General features: G+C 38.7%; 3 protein-coding genes across 3 annotated transcripts; all 3 read left to right on the forward strand.

Moving 5' to 3' along the window:
- Window positions 1-334: 334 nt before the first annotated feature.
- Window positions 335-698, forward strand: BDB00DRAFT_842816 (uncharacterized protein; the record flags this gene model as incomplete). The annotated part of the gene is given in 3 exon segments (XM_053124913.1): window positions 335-366; window positions 386-615; window positions 678-698. Coding segments are annotated over 3 exon segments (283 nt in total), but the record flags the coding sequence as incomplete, so codon positions are not given.
- Window positions 699-1,726: 1,028 nt separating this feature from the next.
- On the forward strand, window positions 1,727-2,347 carry BDB00DRAFT_876291 (uncharacterized protein; the record flags this gene model as incomplete). The annotated part of the gene is made up of 2 exons (XM_053127465.1): window positions 1,727-1,736; window positions 1,809-2,347. The coding sequence occupies 2 exons, from the start codon at window positions 1,727-1,729 to the stop codon at window positions 2,345-2,347; spliced, it is 549 nt and encodes a 182-aa protein (XP_052975791.1).
- A 14,759-nt stretch (window positions 2,348-17,106) lies between these two features.
- BDB00DRAFT_941587 (uncharacterized protein) lies at window positions 17,107-17,898 on the forward strand (the record flags this gene model as incomplete). Its single annotated transcript, XM_053129372.1, has 2 exons — window positions 17,107-17,660; window positions 17,734-17,898. Coding segments are annotated over exons 1-2 (495 nt in total), but the record flags the coding sequence as incomplete, so codon positions are not given.
- Window positions 17,899-22,025: the final 4,127 nt, after the last annotated feature.

The raw sequence follows: 22,025 nt of genomic DNA on the forward strand, positions 1-22,025 counted from the left end.
TTTACGAAAAAAAATGGAGCTTATAGTACTTACTTAGAGCGACTTAGTATTACTAGTACATTATGTTATCGTAACATTGGAGGAATTGAACCACAACCGGCAGTACATACAGCTGCTGTGTCTCTACGTGTGTATAGTGTATAGTGTCTCATAAAAGGCAAAGGGTGAATGGGTAAGATAATTCTGTTATGAGCCCCAGAATGCGCAATCTCAAACGGAATGCACAAACTTGATAAAACTGATCGAGAAGCCATGATAAATCTAGTAAAGTAGTACGTCATAGAAAAAAATGCATTGTGGGTAGCAAAGTAGAGGAACAAGTAATGATGTGCGTCATGGGCGGAGAAAGCAAGCTGCTGTCAGAAGAAGTGTTTTTTTATTTTTTTCTCTTCTCTTCTTTACTATTTTTCACTCCCTTCTGCTTTTGCAGGTTTTGTTAAGTTTTTCAATAAAGTATGGCCTACAAATATACTACTTTGTGGTCTTTTCGGAATAACATTGTTCGTAACTTCTGTTATAGCCTATTCTATACTTCTTACCAAAATCGCTAAATGCAATCTTCTGCCTCTCGGTTCTTCGGTTCTATGTATACAGAACCGTTTCGGTTCCAGTTCGGTTCTTGGTAGGAACTGAACCGTATTTTCTCGGTTTCGGTTCAGTTTGGTTCCGGTTCTACGGTTCTGATACGGATCCCTAGGCACAAGTACCAAAAGCACGTCTTGGTAGATTGTCAGAGTTACTATCTTGTCTGGTTGCAAGGTGGAATCTAGGAATTCCTAGATCAGCATCAGTATCTCGGGGCAATAACGATTCAATGCTTGTACTTGCATGGTCGGTTGGCTCCTTGGCAAGGGAAGTTGATGTCACATGTAAGGCGTTAGATGATCTTTCCACATCAGTAATTCTTATAGGAGGGGCTGTACAGTGTATCAAAAATGCTGTCCTTACATATCCATCTGTAGAATCTCCCAGTTCCGTATGACGAGCATTTCTTCTGGGCTGTTCGACAGCATTCTCTTGAAACGGTCCCACAAACGCAAAAAGTTGACTCACAGACAAAGTTTGTAATGAGGAGCTGACCGGTCTGTGCCACGACGTTGTCAGGGAGCACTAATTAAATATTACGCGCACCGACGAAGTTAATATCAGGGACAAGGTATGGGGACGCGCTGGGATAATTGTCGATGGTATTCTCAGCAAACCTGATATTGATGCGCTTAGAACGACCTAGTCAGTAATAGCAGAGACGACCTTGAAGGCGCAACAAGACTTATAGAACACATGCCAAAGATTTGTACCTTTGGCTGCCTGTATGATCAGTTGGGCTGCAAACAAAATCCTGCAACTTCGCTGAGATCGTGCAATAACTTACAAGAGACACGTTGCCCAGGGCGTCTTCTACAAAAATATAGTAAGTATCATACATACTAGTAGAGGCCCGTACGGCGTCCGAATATGGGCGAATTTATTGACAAGACAATTCTGGTAGGATAATTGCATAGTATAGATAAATAGATTCACTGAAAAACCGCATTCGGAGTTTACTGGTATAGAACACCTCTCGAGGACGCCGCAGTCGACTTTTGTCTTCTCTTTACCCTTCTTTTCTTTTTATCCTCGAACACGTCGCTGGCATGACGTCATGTTTTCATGTTCCCACTACTCAGCTAGTTTCACCTCAAGGGGGAAAAAAGACACATATATATGGAATGAGCATAACATCTACATGAATATTGGTAAGTTGAATTGGTCTTTGAATGAGCAGAAGCTGGATTAAAATTAAAATCTTATTTGCACAAATCATCTAGGCGACACTTTCGTAAACCGCCAATTTCATGCCCAGAAACTTAGATTTGCTTGTCCAATCTCAGAATGCAAAAAAATATGTAAAAACATTCAAACGTTCGGCTCTCATCTTGATGGACACGGAACCAGCTACACTGTGCCCAGTCCTGATTCATTTAATTTCATGGAGGAAACGACACTGACAGCAGACATGCCAACGACATCGGCTATGTCATCATTCACACATTTACTTCCCGGACCATCTCCCATGGAATCACCTCCGACAACATTGCACACTGTATTGCCTGTCAATTCAAATTCAACAGAGTCGTCGGCCACACCAAACAGAAACCAGAATTGTCTACAAGGAATTGTGATCAAAGAACCGTTTGCTACTCTCAATTTCGAAAATGTCGATTTGGCGAAGGAATTCTACAAGTTCCAGCTTGAAACCAAAGCTATGGCGTTGCAGGGACTTCTTCCACTTGAATCGCACGTGCAACATATTCTGTCATTACAGGCTGTTCAATACTTTTATTTTTTATTTATTTTATATATTTAGTTGTTAAGTTTTATTTTTAAATGATAAATAATGATCAATATAATTAGGGGTGGTCAGAGAAAATCTTTGATTTTCGATGACGTGGTTAGCTGGTCATTGAGATGGTAGTCAAAACCCTAGAATGATGGTAGTCATTCCAAACATTTGCCTATAAATGCCTCATAAACAGTGTTCATTGTCCTCGATTCTGCTTCTAAAACCTGGACGTACACATACGGATCTACACAAATTCATCAGCAGCGCCACATGGGCGTCCTACTATTAGTTATCTAACCAATTATAATCTACTAGCTGTAATATAGATAATAAAATTGCTATGATCGGTATAACTATCAGTGCCGAATTAATTATTTATTTACAATAAAAATAATAAAAATTGAATTTTTTTATTTATATTGGTAGCCTCCCACGAGAAAAAAAAGAGCGATTGTTTAAAGTATATAACAACAAATAAAAATGAACACAACACAACACATTGAACAACTCAATATTGAAATTAAAAATTTAATTGATAATAAATGGACTTTTCTTGATAAGTCTTGGCCTAAAATGCAACATAGATTTAATCATAGAACAGTTATTGAAGATATGAAGAATAATACAATAAATGATATAAAGGATGTATTACTTAATAGATTTGGATTTATACCTGTATTTTATTTTCTTACAGTTTTATATGGAAATATTGAATATCCAGGGCCATACCGCGAGATTGAAAAAGGACTTGCATTATTATATCATATGGTATTAGGTGTATCAGGAAAGGATATGCATACTGTTATGCCATATGCAACATTTTATGATTTATATAAGCGGTTCTGGATTACTAACTATAATGAATTGAATAAAAAGGTAAAATAAGATCTAGATAGTATGTTCTCATCACCACGTATTCGCATTCTATCAGCAATAATAAACAATCCAGATGGTTTTAAGAATGTTACACTATTTATTGATGGACATGATAGTAAAATAAAGTATTATAAACCAAATGAGTCACATTCACAATTATATCCATATAAATTAAAAGGGCCAGCTGTACATACACAAGTTATACAGGATATGAATGAAATAATTATATATGTATCAGTATCTGAAAAATATGCTATCAGAAATGATGGTACTATGTTTATTAATATGAAACTATTTAAAAAAATAAGTGAGGCAGATTGTTTAGGAATGGATGGTGGATATAATTTATTTATTAAAAAAGTTTAAAGATAATGCGACAGATGCTGGATATAGTTTTTATGATCATAATTTTTAACATCCCATAAGAAAAGAACCAGGACAAAAGTTAACAATCAATGAGACATACTTTAATAATAAGTTTGGATCATTTCGTTCAGCAATAGAAGCACAGTTCTCTATGTTAGGCTCTAAATTTGAACGATTTAATAATAATCGTGCAGCATTGCAAATAACCGATATAAGATATTATAATATTCAGTTTTATGTTGCTTATATTCTTACTAATATATGGCGATTTGTAAATAAGTATAATATAGAGGTACAACCACATCATAAATTATGGTATGGAAAAGATTTTGAATTCCCAAGTAAGAAAACAAACTTAGTATTTTCAAATGAGCAAAAAGTAAATACTGAATATAACGAAATGGTTGATATGCAGCAGAAATTTCTACAGCTTAATATTATTCAATCAATAGATATAGCTATAGATAGTGAGGACGAAAGTGAAATAATACATCTAAACGCAAGAGAAAAAATCAAAGAGAACAGAGAAATATAGAACATAGTAATTCATATGAAATTGAGAAGATTGTAGGACATGTGTATACTGATAATAAGTACATATTTGAGGTTAAGTGGGTTGGATATATGTAAAGGATAATAGTTGGTTAACAGTTGATAAGTTTAATTCCTGGGAAATGCTACATAAATATATGGCCACACATGGTATTCAGCTCTAAATTAATTTCTTACTTATTTGCTTATTAAAAAATCTTAAATTGAAACTGACCGCATCAACCTTTCGTTTACTTGCCCAATTATATTTAGGTTTTATGCATTCATTAGTTATACTTTACTTATATTAGTACCTGTTGATTTATTTTTGACGTCAGTTTCTTTTGTTATATCTATATCATCTATTATAGCCTGTTTTATATCCTTATGCTTTTTAAAATATTCTTTTGGCTGTATTTCTTCTACTATTTGCTTGTTTCTCCATTTATTTTTAATGTGTCTTTTTTTCTTTTTACGTTTTGGTATATTATTTGGTATGTTGCAGTCACTGCTTTTCTCTGATTCAGATGTACTTACATCTATGTATTTATGTTTCTCTATATCTTCTGGTGGGTCTTCCCAATCAATAGTATCATTTACAACATCATCACATTTTATATCATTAAACACATCTTCCCAATGCCTACAATCTGCTGATGGTGGTACCTTTACAGTTGACCATCCTCTATTATTTTATTGAGGTGGTTTATGTTGTTTATTGTTCTGTGTATTATTACTATTATGTTTTTCTTCTTGTTCCTTCATATATTCTTCTGTATCAGCTAATTCTTGTAGTTCCTCTACTGTTTTATCCATCGGTGTATATTTTTTAATATCATCCTAACCACTATTATGTGCATAATAGATAAATGTATGCTGATCTTAGTATTCGTTTTCGAATTCATCTTTGTATACGTCCTCATACATATCCATGTTTTCATAATACATGAATTTATTTTCATAATCCTTCACCTTCATTGTGTATGGATTCCATATTATATGACCTTTACGGTTCTTATCAACATAGATAATATATAAACGATTAAGCGTTGGCTCTAACTCATATACTGATTTATTTTTGTATAACATGTGCGGCATATAGTTACTATTCAGTATTATTGGCATATTTTTCTTTTTAGTTATTGACTTTGTGAATTTGCCATTAAGTTTTAACCATGTTCCTTCTAACATTTGGTTTAAAAATGTTAATTTAAAATCAGAACCTGTTTCTTCATTATACATAAAATCATAATCATCATCCTTATAATCTGACCAATCATTTTCTTTATTCATTAGATATGCTCGATGGCACCTTGTTCTAATACATCAATGTTATATGTCTTACCTACATTTGATGGACCTACAATCCAGTATTGTGGTATCTTATCCACCAAACATTGTTTCAATACAAACATAGACCACATATGTAATTTATTCCCAGGGTTATTTTCCATATCGGTATCATGAAAGTAAGAATTAAATTTGATTTTACAGTATCATATTTAAATAGCAATTCTGGATATATTTCGGTAGCCTTCCGCATATTAAGCTGTTTCATAATTAATTGATATCCAAGTAACTGTTGGTGCATTTTCTGGTCTTAACTTCATAATTTGGATCCATATTATAACAAATATATCTTTTCCTTTATACAGTAGCTAATGGACTTTTGTGGATTACCACCTGGTTTAATGTTTGGAGTAACACCATCGATAGTGAAGAATTTACGTGCTGTTTTTGTGTCGAACCCTCATTCATTTGTATCTATATATAACATGTTTCTCACCGGTTTCTGGTGCAATTTCATCACACGCAATTGCCTTTTCAATTCGATAACCAATACGTTCATGTTTGGTAAACCATTCCATGATTTTTCTTTTGTTAAATGAAAGTCCTTACAAATATATGTGAACAGCCCTTTAGTGTTTTGGAATCGAATTCTTTGCCGCCCTATGAGGAATCTGCACCAGAGGTGTTACTCTCTAACATTGCATCGGAAAATTGAGGATTTGAGGATTTGAGGAATCTCACATATTCTCGAATTCTTCCAATATTTTATTGCATGCATTATCTTTAGTTTTTTATCTACTTTAGCCTGTGTAAGGTCTTTTTCGAGTTCTGACCTCAGTTGTGTAACGAGAGGTTCATACTCAATATGCTATAGTTTTCAGCAAGGTGTTTTGCTCTTTCAATTAAGAGTGTCAATGTAATTCCTAAAATAGGAACAAATTCAGCCATAATAGCTAAGAATGCGAGAAGGTTGAGTTGGCTCATGTCGATTGTTGAAGTAATAAAAATAAAAAATATAACAAATATATTTTGCTTTATATTCTGTGGTATAATTTTTATTTTTTTCAAAAATTTAAATATATACATGCTAAGACATTCATGCATGAATTATTTCAATAAAAATTAATTTGGCTATCCTGATATATCTTAGCTAATAAGTCATCTAGGGTTACTAGATCGTATTAAAATCATCATAACCATGGCCGGTCCACATGCCGTAAATTTCACACCAGCATCCTTGAATCCGTTGGCATCAGTCACCATGAGTTCCCAATGACCGTCAAAGGAGAATTAGAGAAAATCGTCAAGGTACGAACAGCATATGCAAACATGTGGATAATGGAAGTTAACTAACATCTGATTTTTCGGACCGTGTGTAGAACATGGCCAAACAATCGACACGTTTACAAGCGAGCAAAGATATCATGAAGCTTATGAGCGACAATGATATGAATGCAATCAATAAAATACTTCTCTCGGTGCGTAACTTGTAAGTGCCCTACATGGCAGGAAACGAAGATTAGATTTAACGCATTGATTAGGGTCGAAATGTTACCAGATGACTACTTGGAAAGTGGCCCACTTGAAATTGAGCTGATAACTCGGTATCTGCATGCCTCCCTTGTACCTCTCTTTGAAGACTTAAGCAGCAACACGATGTTTCGATGGTATGTATACCCTGTCGACGGTTTACAAAAATGAGATACGGGACACGAGCAAAGATGATGTTCAGGAAATACAGTAGAAAGCGGAGCAGTCTGACATGATTGTAAAATAGGACATCTATTGGCAATGACCAATGGGAATCAACATCCAGACCTAATGCAGCCATAAGCATAATCAATAGTGCATCGTTTGACAAGACAGTACGGGTATATCCGTAGCAATAAAATTTTGATAACCTATAATTTTTATTAAAACTTATAAAGTTTCAAGTATTTCGGAGTTTCAAATCGTATAAATAATTAATTGAATACCCCTACTTTTTCTAGATTTCTACAGTACTGTGCCTTTGGAGCAGACTTTGTTTTACATGGCTAGTATAGCAAGCAGAACAATATGTGTGCGCACGGACGTCGATTTTGCGGTATAAAGTATAATTTGATCGCCTGTGGTTTTGTATAAAGCGGTTCTGTAACTGGAAAAAAAGGTGCTCTTACAGACACTCAACGTGGGTGGCAGTACGTAATTCGTGCATTGTGTACAGCAATCTTTGCAGCTGATCGAGTCGCAGTGTCAGCGAAAGTGTATATTATTTTATCTTTGTTGCACATATAAAGTATTTTTTACAACGAACAATGTCAAAGGCAATGTCAAAGTTAATTTTATTGCAATCGGAATTGTACACTGTAGGGCAACACAAATCTCAAACAATTGCAGATGGTGAATGGTAGAATGAATGGACAGGTACAACCTGAAGGGTAGCAAGCTCTTTATGCCCTCTCTTTCTGTGTAAAGCGGGTCCATCACTCGAAAAAAGGTGCTCTTGTTGCCGTGTGAGTATTATTCTATCTTTCTTGCATATATATAAAGTAGTTTTTATAACGAACAATGTCAAAGTTAACATTACTGAATCTAGCATTGCAAACGACAACAAAAGTCTCAAGTCATTGCGGTTGGTGAATGGCAGAAGGAAGAGAAGGGTACAGCCTGAAAGCGTGGGAAGCAAGCTTTTGACAGAAGCCCGTCACCATGATCTTTATTACTACTAATTCATATAACTTTCTTTTTTTATATATACATAGTTTATCAGTTCTTGGCTGTTTTGACGGTTGTACAGCCACTTTCCAAACACACAACATGCTGCGTTGTAGACTTTGGGCTCTATGCTAACTTCTCATACGGAACTCTGTTTAAAATACCATAGAGCTCTATGCTAAGCGCACATACGGATTTTTTACAAGACACAATGGCTTTCGTGACTAGGGTTACACAAGAGGGTTCTCATTTGTTTTGATGTTGTATTGCACGACAATTCTTATTGCTATTGATTGCTACGATTCTCTTTTCTTTAATAACCTTAGTTGGCGATGACGAAACAGCCGAGACCAGTCCTTCAAGGTGATATATATTGGTTTAGATAACATTCTTAAAGGCATATGTGAGGGGGAGGGGGTAGCAACAATATTATTATTGGTACTTGATATGACCTTTTATTTATAGTTGACAATGAAGATACGGCCGCTGCCAATTTCATCAGCGCAATTTATGACGGTTTGACAATCTCTTTTATAATACGTGGGGATCGTGATGGATTTTTATAAGTGAAGCGTACCCAGCAATACTATTGATATTCGGTATGACCTTCTTCTCTATATAGTTCACGATCAAGCAATGACTGCTCACAGTTTCATCAGCGCAATCTATAACGGTTGACATTCTCTTTTATGAAAGATGATTATTATAAGTGAAGCGTACCCAGCAATACTATTGATATTCGATATGCCCTTCTTCTCTATATAGTTCACGATCAAGCAATGACCGCTCACAGTTTCATCAGCGCAATTTATAACGGTTTGACACTTTTTTATATGAAAGATGATTATTATAAGTGAAGCGTACCCAGCAATACTATTGATATTCGATATGCCTTCTTCTCTATATAGTTCACGATCAAGCAAGGACCGCTCACAGTTTCATCAGCGCCATTAATAATGGTTTGACATTCTGTTTTATGAAAGATGATTATCATAAGTGAAGCGTACCCAGCAATACTATTGATATTCGATATGCCCTTCTTCTCTATATAGTTCACGATCAAGCAAGGACCGCTCACAGTTTCATCAGCGCCATTTATAACGGTTTGACATTCTGTTTTATGAAAGATGATTATTATAAGTGAAGCGTACCCAGCAATACTATTGATATTCGATATGCCCTTCTTCTCTATATAATTCACGATCAAGCAATGACCGCTCACAGTATCATCAGCGCCATTTATAACGGTTTGACACATTTTCTCATATGCAAGATGATTATTATAAGTGAAGCGTACCCAGCAATACTATTGATATTCGATATGCCCTTCTTCTCTATATAGTTCACGATCAAGCAAGGACCGCTCACAGTTTCATCAGCGCCATTAATAATGGTTTGACATTCTGTTTTATGAAAGATGATTATTATAAGTGAAGTGTACCCAGCAATACTATTGATATTCGATATGCCCTTCTTCTCTATATAGTTCACGATCAAGCAATGACCGCTCACAGTTTCATCAGCGCAATTTATAACGGTTTGACACTTTTTTATATGAAAGATGATTATTATAAGTGAAGCGTACCTAGCAACAGTATTACTATTGATATTCGATATGCCCTTCTTCTCTATATATAGAATTGCCACGGCGATTACTTAGTAGGTGGAGTATACCTAGTATACCCAGGTATACCCCAGGTTATTTGATATTTTGATAGAAAAACGGTCCAGGAACACGATTTATTATGTGGAAAACTCCGACCTAATTAATAGGTTGTGGAGATATAAGCCATTTACTATTGAGTACAGGGTAATCCCTAGTAAGTATACCCAGTATACCCTAGGTATACCCCAGGTATACTCAAAATTAGTATTTGATATTTAGATAGAAAAACGGTCCAGGAACACGATTTATTATGTGGAAAACTCCGACCTAATTAATAGGTTGTGGAGATATAAGCCATTTACTATTGAGCACAGGGTAATCCCTAGTAAGTATGCCTAGTATACCTAGGTATACCCCAGGTATACTCAAAATCTTTATTTGATATTTGGATAGCAAAACGGTCCAGGAACACAATGAAAAGTCCGACTCAATTAATAGGTTGTGGAGATATAAGCCATTTATTATTGAGCAAAGGCAATCTGTACTAAGTATGCCCAGTATACCCTAGGTATACCCCAGGTATACTCATAATGTTTATTTGATCTTTGGATAAAGAAATGGTCCAGGAACACGATTTATTATGATGAAAAGTCCTACTTCATTAATACGTTGTAGAGATGTAAGCCATTTAATATTGAGCAAAGGGTAATCTCAACTAAGTATGCCTAGTAGACCTAGGTCTACCCCAACGTTTTTTATAAAGTATAAATCCATTTGATAAGTAAAATATATTTGAGAATATAAGAATAGAAAGGGATAAGAGTCAAAAAGAGAGAAAGGGATACAAGATAAAAGAGACAAGAGAGATCTAATATAAAAGATAAAAAGGGGAGCAGAGAAGAAGTATAATAATAGTATATATAAAAAATCGAAAAGAGGAGAGAAGAGAGGTAAAGGTTCTATGTGATGAAGAAGTGTGATAAAACTATATGGCCTAAATACATAGCGTTATTTGGATATGTATGGGGCCCAGCAGCTATAAGCCAATAGGCAAAGTCTTGTTGTATTTCGATTGCCGTAAGGTGGTTTTTACTATAGCCAGCTTGGCGTATGAATTGGGGCTTACGCCGATAGGCTGCCCAGCAGAGACAGTATAAAAGGTCCTCATATGAACTACTACAGTTCGACTAGTTACCATCATGGAAGATGGTTTGGTTCCACTGGTTAGGCACAAGGCATTTCTTACAAAAGCCCTCCCTTACTGGTTTTACACATGCTGGGTTAGAGACATAGTGGTCACCAAAGCAACGGAAACATTGACCAATATGAGCAATGCACTGGAGAGAGGTTGTATGCTTACTTTCGGCTATGCCAAAAGTAAACAAGCAAGGTATGCAGTGATCCTTGGCTATCATCATAACTGACTTGAAATTGTCAGCATCCGATATATACTTTCTCTTTCGAGAAAGACCAAGATATGCGTCAGTAGGGGTTGGCTAAGGAAAGGTGTATAGATTAGTACTAATACTGACAGAGTAATAACAAAGAAGACTTTGTATATACGTACAATCGATGGTGGTGTGTGATCGATAATCCAATCAGTTGAAGGGCGGACAGTAGTTGACAGAGGGAGAGGAGAATCTATATGCAGGTTAGAGCACCTGCAGCAGTCGCTGTTAAGAACCTGTTATGTTAAATTTAACAGTTTATTTAACAGCCAGACCTTGCAGCGGTTGCTGTTAACGTCCTGTTAAATTTAACAGCCTGAACAAAAACTGTTAAATTTAACAGTTTCTTGAATCGAGAAAAAGGACTTGAAAAATAAAGCTGTATCTTACTTCATTCTTTGTTTGTATTCTTCAAATTGAACAACGCTACTTCTAACGCCACTCGCCTGTCTGACGTTTCTACCGCTGCCCCCTGCTCAGGAGAAAGGGCAAAGCTTTCATTAAAACCAACGACATGTGAAGTTAACAGCTTCGTAACAGTAACCGCTGCACGAAATGCCCTGTTAAGCTGTTACGCACTGTTAAACGGGCTGTTAAACTCTGAAATTTAACAGTTTCGTAACAGCGACCGCTGCAGGTGCTCTTAGAAGCTTAAGTATCATTGAGAGCATTAATGATTCAAGTACTGAAAAGAAATGTGTATATACCTTTGATTTTTTGGCAATAAGAGCAAAGCTCGACATTACCGTACCCAAAGCAGTTGGTAACTTGAGAGTCTAAAGACTCTGCAAGTATCTGCCGGATGCACTTTGATGCTAAAATGACATCGTTGAATGCTTGCCACGGGGATAGGTGCCAGCTTACTCTTTTCAGACTTTGTATTTGTCTTTGCTGGCGTTCAACGTCAACAAAGTACAGACACCGAGCAGGAGAACCATTGCGACCAGCGCGACCAGTTTCTTGAGCATAATCAAGGATTGATGCAGAGCCGCCAAGGTGAATTACCGTCGAGATGGTAGAGCAATCGATACTGGCGCCAAATGCACTTGTTGCAACCATAATCTTTAGATCGCCGGAAACAAAGGCAGTGGTTCTTTCATGTTTTTCTTCCACTGAAAGATTACGATGGAAGTATGCTATTTTTCTGGCTTGGTGTGGTAATGCTTGTTTGAGGCGATTACTAATTGATGTTGTTGCATCTACTGCAGAGCAGTAGATGATCGTTGAAGATGGTGATGATGATGGTGAATACTGAGCTTGTAGGTGTGATATTGCCGCAGCTTGCGGAGTAGTGGTGTTGATGATTTGATAACAGAGGTTTGGTCGCATTGACGGCTGTCGTATGATTGAAAGGTCTGCGCCAAACATGTCATGTAAGTCGGATTCGAATGATAGTGGAATTGTTACAGATAAAAGAAGGAATGGTACGGTGAGTGAACGGAGGAAAATGAGTGTATATAATGCCGGACGGAATGAACGCCATGTGATTGCTGTATGCACCTCATCAATTACGACTCGGGCTAGCTGGTTATGGTCGTTGATTTGCTGCACAATGTTGAGGAACCGTTGACTGCTAGCATGTTCAACTTGGACGATGATGATGTTAGGCAAGGGGTGCTGTATAGTGATATCTGGAGTATATTCTATTACAGACAACCCAGCTTGCTGAATCCGGCGTTTCATATCAGCCAAAAGTGCGACAAGTGGGACAACGACGACAGTAGTCAAGTGCGGCTCTACTAGGGCAGGAACGAGGAATAGCAGGGACTTACCAGAGCCAGTTGGTTGGATAGCAAGTATGCTAGATTTGCGGGAGATGACGGTGGTAATGAGCTGTGCCTGTTCAAAGGAGCGGAAGGAAGGCGACAGCGAGTTGGTGGCTTTACCAAGTGCGTTAAGCAGCTGTGGTGTGATAAATGTGCCTATGTAGAGATCAACATTAATTATGATTTTACATGTAAGGTTGATGAAAAAAAAGATATACCTTGCTGAGGTGCTGGTGATGCAGAAGTGGTTGTTGACTGGCGCCTATCCAAGTCATTTTGCACTTGCAAACGGTGTTGCATCTCGAGCAATGCAACGTTCTCAGCAGCAGCAACATTTGCCAGAAATTGTCCGTGTTGGACAGCAACTCTATCCTGCTCTGCCTGCGGAATAGCACCTGGAAAGAGATGACGCCCAGGGCCGACACCTGCAATAGAAGAATGGTGAATATATCAATGAATGGTTGTGAAATTATAAGGACGCAGATAACATACCAAGAAAATCATGCCACATTTCAGAAGCAATAAAATACTCTTCTATTGCTACTGAAGAAAGTGCTTTTGAGCCAGTCGATGCTTGTGCGTAGTTATGTGCGGCAGTTCTGGACGAGTGGCCTGCCTGCAGGTCCACTGTATAATTTGAGCCATGATGAGCCAGCAAATGTTGGATGTGATATCTAGAAAATGCGACTGATACATGGCGGTAATCTTGGAAACTCAGACGAGAAGGAAGGAGTTGATGCCAGTGGGCTTGAAAATATGTGCGGAGAAGGTCGGCTGACATTTTTACGCCATTGCGCACAAAGAAGTATGCCATCGTATCAAGCATTTTTTGGTCGGAATTTGAGCATTCATAAATGAAGAGGCTAGTGAAATAAATAGAGTTAGACATTGCATGGTAGACTTTTAAAATGTAAATACCTTTCTATGGGACGGATGAAGGTGATATAGTTAAGAAAGAAGCGGATAAGAGAGTGAGGGATAAAACGGGCAATTGCTTGGTCACGTTGTTTAATATTACGAGTTTTTTGGTATGTTGTAAGAAGCATCAATGTTTGATGTTCATTTGACCAGTATAAGTTGCGTGTTGCGTATGTCGTGTTTTGTAATAAAGTGCCTTCTAGCTCTGTAGCCCGAGCTGTTTGGCCATACGTGAGGTGCATGAGCATAAACAAATCACGTTGGATTTGTTCAGCTGTTGTGATGTATGTTTTAATGGCGGATATATTGTATGTTGTTTTGTTGTTTGTTATATGTTGAATATAATGACGGGATAAGTGTGGGGTCGTGTGTATGTGATGGAGGATGTGGCCGAATTGATGCCGGAGGTTGTTCTTTGGGTCGGTGAAAAATGAAAAATGAATAGTTGATGGTTCGATTGTTGAAATCGTCGTATAAATGGATTGGTTTGTTGTTGCGGAATTGAAGGAGATTGTCAAGGTCGATGTTAAAGGTGAGTTTGTTGATGTTTTGCTGTATACTGGTTCTTAAGTTGGTGACTAGGAGACGCAAATCATGTACATGAATGCGCTCGTTTGTTTCGACCATAGCAAGTGACAGATGGTTTGTGTGTGGTGTCCATATTATTTTGTCAGTGACAAACTCTGACGAGTCAGAGATTGACGCAATCCGGCTGTATTCGGCAATAGCAGCATATGCAGACGACTTACCATCGATCAAGTAATCTTGGTAATTTGTGGTAAAGCTAAAAAAGAGTTTGTTATGCAAGTGTGGAAGGTTTAATGTAGAATGGAAAAAGCAAAGAACTTACACTGTAATTAAGTTTTGATTTGTATGGCGTGTGTAAATATCGTTAAGTAAAAGTAAGCGGAACCAGTACTTGACTTGGGAGATTAAAGGTGCAATAGAGGTTACGTCTTTAAATTGCCCATTAAACTGCAAGGATGAAGCAATGATGAAACGAGCAATAGTATATCCATTGGTTGCGACATCGAAACGTTTTTCTTCTTTCAATAATGCTATCCACAATTTACAGATTTCTGATTCAATCTGTGCGGCGGCGTGTGATGACAATTGGGCTGGATTGACATTTGCAGACAGTGTTGCGATATTGGTGAGTATGGTAGAAATAGTGGAAGACTAGGTACCCAAAACAAAAGACCAGTGAGGAGAACGACGGATGCGAAGTAAGAAGGTTAATAGATTGGCGCCAGTTTGGGTATACCGTTGGATAGTGGGCCGCTCAAGTTGATTGAATCCGTGATCAGGGAGTGGTTCGGAGAGCCTAAAGAAAAGCAAATAAGTTAGAGTGGATGACTGAAACATAGTAGATAGTTTCGACACTTACTTTTTCTGTTTAAGATAACGACGAAGGGTATAGTCTTTTTCGTGAATAGAGTTGTGCAGGCGGACAAAAAGCTACTTATTAACTTTTGCTACAACTTTTAGTACATTTTCCTCTGCATGGATTTTCTTTGTTAAATCGTAGATAGTGACAGGGATGTTTCTTGATGTGCGATTAGGATGTTGTTGTTGGTGTTGGTTGTATGCTATAAAGAGAATAGTGAGCAAGTTGACAATGCTATAAATGTAGAATAGCTATCAAAGTAAAAAAAAAGTACCTGTTTTCCACTGTTCGACAATGTCATACCACTTTGTGTGAACAAAAAACCATGGGATCAGCTTACAGTCGGTATCAATGTTTGACGTTTGGCCAAAGGCAGGTTCCAGACGAGTAAAAGCATTGGCAATGATTTCATGGTTGCTTAATAATGAAACATCTGGTGCAGGTACAGTGACAGTTGGTTGCTCAGTTGGTGCAGCTACTGGCAAATCACAGTTTTGACAGTGGCGCTGCATTACTTGAAAGTGGGTAGTTTTGAACCCACAATGGCATTGGACATATCGCTTAGCATCGACAAGAAGTGCAGTTACGTTTCCTATAAAGTCATCAATATTTCAATGTAATATAAAAGGTAAACATCATAGGAAGGATACATACCGTTATTGTTGGGATACTTGATATTTACTTTTTTCTGGTGTGTTTTGCGAATGTGTCGCTTACGATCAGATTTTGAAGAAAAATATAAATTACACTCTTCAATTCCACAAAGAACACCTGAATGCTGTGTAGGTTGCGATGTACCCGGCTCTGTACTGTCGCTTTCAGTACCGCTGTTGTTGCTAGATTCACTTTCTGAACCACTAGATGTTGAGGAATGTGCTGAACGACTAGGGTTATAGTTACTGCCGCTATCATGTATGTTTGCATCGATAATTTTTTAGTGTAGACGGTGGGTACATGACGATGTTGATGAAGGCAGAGCTGATTAGCGATGAGATGCCTGGGCGGAAAGTGGTGTAGATGAGATGGTAGGAGCTGGACGTCTTTTAAAGACTATGTAGATGTAAAAAATTAGAGATTGTAAAAGAGTAAAATGACTATGGATACATACTTTTGCTTGGAGTACCCGGTTTGCGATTATCTGAAGTGTTTTGAAAGTTTGACGATTGAATTATTTTTAGTAAGTAGAAAATGATAGTGTGAATACTTTTATAAGTTTACCTTGACTGATATCTGAACACTCTAAAATTGCAATTGACGACTTTTGGGTTGATTGCAATACCATATAAAAAGAGATTATTTTATGGGCTGAGCAGTGCGTCCCAGACTTGAGTCCCCACTATATCGGGGACTTGGGAAAAATATTTTTCAAAACCCGAATACCAGACTGCCTATTTTTATGCAGTGATATTTGCAGGAACGCGAGGTTCAGGCACCCTGTGGTACTTTGAGATTGATCCGGACAACTCAACCCACTCCGCCGTCTTCGTAACCATTAGAATGCAGTAGAGAGAACACCACACACACAGATGAGTCAGATATTAGATAATCAGCACCATGTCGATAATCTCTCAAACATGATGGATCACATTTAAGAATAACTCAGGACCAACCATTGTCAGTACTTCGTTTCAATCTAATATCGATAATCTCTCAAACATGGATCACAATTGAGTCATTACTTCGTTTCAATCTAGTTTATCTGAGTTGAGCGAATTGTACCTGTCAAAGAGCAGATATCAATTCCAGCACAGACAAAGGCGAGACTGCACCAAACAAGTAACACTGATTAAGGCAAAGATGACTCTTTACAATCGGAAGGCAACATCCTTTATCATGGCCGCCAAACTCAACCTTCCTATCCTTCTTCATCTTTAAAACATCCGAAATCCGGCATGTCTGCGATCCAATCATCAGTTCATCCAAATGGAAGTCTTGACCGCATCTTCAACAGTATATAAAGGGTTGTGAATTCATTGGAAAAACATCTCACAATCGACTCTCACTGTATTTTCATATTGTCTTTTATATAACCTCTTTTCTCCTATTATCTACCCACGTTTATCACACACTCAGCTTTCCTTGACTCAACACACTTCACTCTTCATATCATATCTCCGTAATTATGGGTGGTTCTGGAAGCGGACGAAGACAGCTTAATGGCACTCCTGCCCAAAGTCGAAACAGAAACAGAGATTTCGCTCTGACCGAGTTGTCTCTGCAGAACGATGCTGAACCTGCTGCAGCGACTGTCGAAAACGATGGAGGTACGGCTTATAAAGAGGCCCGAGATCGCGCTGCCCTCGAGACGTTTAGGTTGGCTCGTGAAAGCCGCCCTGCAAACACCATTAACCAGTACTCGAACCGTCAAAAAGAGTTCAAAGGGTGGTGTACCAAGATGGGTGTGAGTCCCATCCCTGACGATGGAAAACTTCACCTTTTTTTGAAAGAAGAGGTTGGTTCTCTTGTTCACGATAAACACGTATAGATAAATGAACACAATTTCATTAATCATAACTTTCTATAAGGTTGCTTTCCGAGCTCACCGAAAGCGAGGAAAGAAAAGAGCTGCACCGGAGGATGGTCATGAGCAGGAAGTGGGACCTTCACCCGCACTTGTTGCCGCAAATAGCTTGTCCGACGACATTACGGAGCTCAACACACTGCCCAATGTCGATACAGCTTACGAAGTGATGGACATGATGGATGCTATGGACGAGGCCAGAGAAGAATCAACGGTCGCTTCTACCATCGGCACCACCATCAACACTAGTAGTACTACCACGACCACGACCACAACCACCAATAGCACTACTGCTGCCGCTTCCTCCTCCTCCTCCTCCTCTTCCTCCTCCACTACTGAGCCGCTCATTCATCCAGAATTCGCAGCGTATGCTCAACTTGCTGCAGGCGTCTCTGGAAAGAGGGTGCGATACACGACCGTCGAAGCATATGCTGCTGCAATTGTCGACCTATGGGCCGAACAATGCTTAGTCGACAACACTTTCCGCCCGAGCCCTCGCGGAAAACGTGTCAAAGCGTTACTCGACTGGTTGCGCAGAGAGGATCAGAAGATTGCTCGCGCCAATTTCGATGATAGAGTAAGTTAAAGAAGCCATTGATTTTATAGCACAGTAACTTAATAGATCCGTTTTTCATTTAAAGGGTGCCTTCACTGCAGCAGACGGATACACAACTCATACAGAGATGGAAAAGATCGTCGAGCAGTTCTGGGCAAAGGGAACTGAAAACGGCCTCCGCAACGGCACCGCGTTCCTTTTGCAGTACTACGGTTTGCTTCGTGGCGAGAGCATCCGAAAGATGGAGTTTGCAGATTTGCAAACATTACATCTAGAGGATGAAGGTTCAAGTCCTTGCCATGCCCTCGTAATGGTTTTAAAGCAAGGCAAGACCAACAAGTTTGGGCGCGTGGAGGTTGCTGGCTGTATGCGCAACAAAAACGTCAACATCTGTCCTCAAATGATGCTCGCTTGCTATTTGTTCAGTCGCTACGAGATAACCGGGGAACAATTTCCGGGTATCAATAAGAACGTGGACTGGTTCCTACACAAAGTGATCAAGGCGTCGCCGACAGCTCCTGAAAAGGAGATGTCATACAGCCAGCACCTCAAAGCAATCACCAAGGCTTTCGAGGGAGCCTCGCTTCATTCGAAAGCCAAGACACATGCTATGCGTGGCGCCGCTGCTCGGATGGCAGAGATTGGTGGCTCGAGCGAGGGCGCAATTCGTCGTGCAGGCCGTTGGAACACCAGCTCTTTGACGACCGCCTACCTCACCAACCTCCCCCACGAACTCCTGCGAACTCTTGCAGGTTTTCAAAAGGAACGTGGCTTTTTTTACCTTCCTTGCGCCAATGTTGAACCACCGGAAGAACTGCGCAAGCAAATCTTCAAGTTTGTCGATTACTGGCGTCAAAGGTTAGATGAAGGCAGAGTTGAAGAAGTATCTTGCGCCGCCGACATGCTTTTGAAGCTGTTGGATGAGCTGCGTGTTGTCTTTCTGCAGGATTCCGTTCTTCTTAAGAAACAGTATCCTCAGCATTACCTTTGGAACCATCCTTTGTTCCAAAGCGAGTTGTATCAGCTGTTCGAAAGGTAACTATATTGAGAATCATATATAGTGTGTTCTTATCCTTTTAACGCCTATTTGTTAGTTCTATTGAGGCGGCTGTACAAGAGACAGAAGAGCCGGAGCAGATGCGACTATGAAGGACAGTTCCCGAGATCGCACATCAACTCTCTGATCTCAACCATCAGTTCGCATCGCGTTTTGAGGCACAAGCTTGACACCAACAAGCGCAACATGAGGCTCACATGCAAGTCCTCCAGTCACTGCTGTCTGCCATCACACCTTTGCAAGCGCTTGTTCCGCATATCAACAGCCTTGCTACATTTGCGCAGCAGCTAACAAGCTACACGTCTGGACAGGTGCCTTTGACTTTGACGCTAAACCTTGGCAACGCATCTCAGCAACAACAACGGCAACCACAACATCGGCAACCGCAGCAGCAGCCATCACAGCAACAGCCTCAACAGCAGCAACTAGAGCAGCAACCAGAGCAGCAGCAGCAGCTAGTAGAGCAACAACTTCAACAACAACAACAACCGCTGCAGGATACAGCAACCATCTCTCTTCCCTTTTTCCCGCCACCACCACCTGTGCAAAGGATCGCACTCGCGACGCACACATCTGCATCACCATCAGCATCATCAGATCATCCATTGCCTACACCAGAGTACAGAATGTCACGCCATACTGTAACGCTTGATATGCTTTGGCGCGAATGGTACCATGGCTTGGCTGGTGGACCTGCAGTTGATGAATTGGAGCGCGAGCACGGCGTTGCGTGGCGGCGAGCAGAGTCAGAACGCCGATTTTATAACCGAAGACGTATAATTATCGATAACATCAGAGACTATGCCACTCAACACAGACTGACCAACGAGGCAGCTGTCACAATCCTAGAAGCGAAAAGAAGCAGACAAAAAAGAACCTTGCATTGGATTGCTGAAAACCCAAATCTTTTCTTCAATAACTAGCTTTCACATGCTCCCACTCACACGTCTTTATATTTTCCGCTTCTCTCGCTCTCTCTCTCTCTTCGCTTTTGCTCTCTACCTCTCTCTCTCCATCATCTATATGTCTCTTCGTTACCACTCTGCCTCTGCTGTTCTGCTAATTCTCTGTTGTGTCTCTTTGTCATTCTGTCTCTCTCGCTCTCTCTCTCTATCTCTTCTTTTACTATCCCAGCTCACTTATACAACGCACACATACACATTACATTTATTAACGTTATTTCACATGCGTTTGCATCATATCTTTTGAACTTTTCCCTCACCCTCACCTCTTTTACATATTATAGATTTCTTTTCACCTTCAATTTCTGCTTTTGCTCTTCATTAGTCATAGTCGCCTCTTTTTTCTACCAGCTTCGACTTTCTTTTATTCAATAACATTAACGATTCAGCCATTACAGATTTCCAAGCATGATTATTGTCATTACTAACTAATCGATAAAAGTAGCATAAGTACGGGTTTCACCGACTGCAGGCATTTATTTTCGAATTTAAAAGCTATCATACATCAGATATCACAAGAGTACTATAGCTTACCTTATTCTTATGTATGGACAATGGTGCGTGCTGCATTTTATGTTGTCTAAGACCAGACTGTTTATTGCAATGATGTTATATAAGGACGACGTGAAACAACTGCGCAACTCGTCGATGCTCTAGATAATAGAGTGGCCAGTGTTCTTTTGCGTTCTAATTCTAAGAAACCGAAAACACCCGTGGTCAAAGAGATTAGCACCAAACTGTCCTCTGGCATAGTAGATACAGACTGTTATTGTTGCACTTGATTATCACGCACTTCTTCTATGGTGTCATGAACCATGGTGCTGTCCTCAAATGAGAATCTCATATCGATAAGATATTGATCGCCTTTTACTTTACCAGATTGTTTTTCTCTCTACAATCATGTTGATCGTCTAGTGAGTATCTATGGTAGCTTATCTGTTGTCTAGGTTTATTACAATAAGAAAAACATGCAAGAAACACTGGCGTTTAACTGTTTGCTCTCTATTGTACTTATATATGTTTTAAGGATCGTGTATAATTCTAACATTAAGTTAGTGTACCATTTTTATTACGATTTTCGCGGTCATCACGTAGAAAGATGTACAAATTGATTCAGTAATCGAAATGGTGAAGGTAGTTTTCAAGAGCAACCCCTTTAACAAAATTAGCTTCCGCTCATTGTAATGCAGTATGGACTGCTTTCTTTACGCTGGGGGACTTGGAGTGAATATAAATCACTTATTTATTCCCTTTGAGCAAGATAACTGGCTTAAAAATTGACCAAGTCCCGTTGGGTTTCAATTCCTGGGGACCTCGCTGGATGCAGTGGGACTTTGAGGTTTTATAAAAAATTATAAGTAATATAATTTTTAAGTGTTTATAATAAATCATGAAATTAATTTTTTTAATTAAAAATATATGGTAGTTAAATTTTGATCATCTGATCAAAATAAATTCCTGTTTCAGACAGGAATTTTAAACAAATATTAAGATGAGATTTTTTAAAAAAAGAAAAGAAATTAGTTTTTTTTAAAAATTAAAGGTATTTATAATTAATTTACAATTGTAAATTGTTTATAGAATCTTTAGGTTTACTCTATATATAGTAATTTTTCTTATTGCTAGAAAGAAAAAAAAACTTTTTATCATTAAGGTCTTATTGTCAAATTTTCTCCTAAGTTTTATAGAAATTACATTTTAATTAAATAGTATAGCAACTA

The sequence above is a fragment of the Zychaea mexicana genome, assembly GCF_025766255.1.
Source record: "Zychaea mexicana strain RSA 1403 chromosome Unknown BDB00scaffold_86, whole genome shotgun sequence".
Taxonomy (NCBI): domain Eukaryota; kingdom Fungi; phylum Mucoromycota; class Mucoromycetes; order Mucorales; family Lichtheimiaceae; genus Zychaea; species Zychaea mexicana.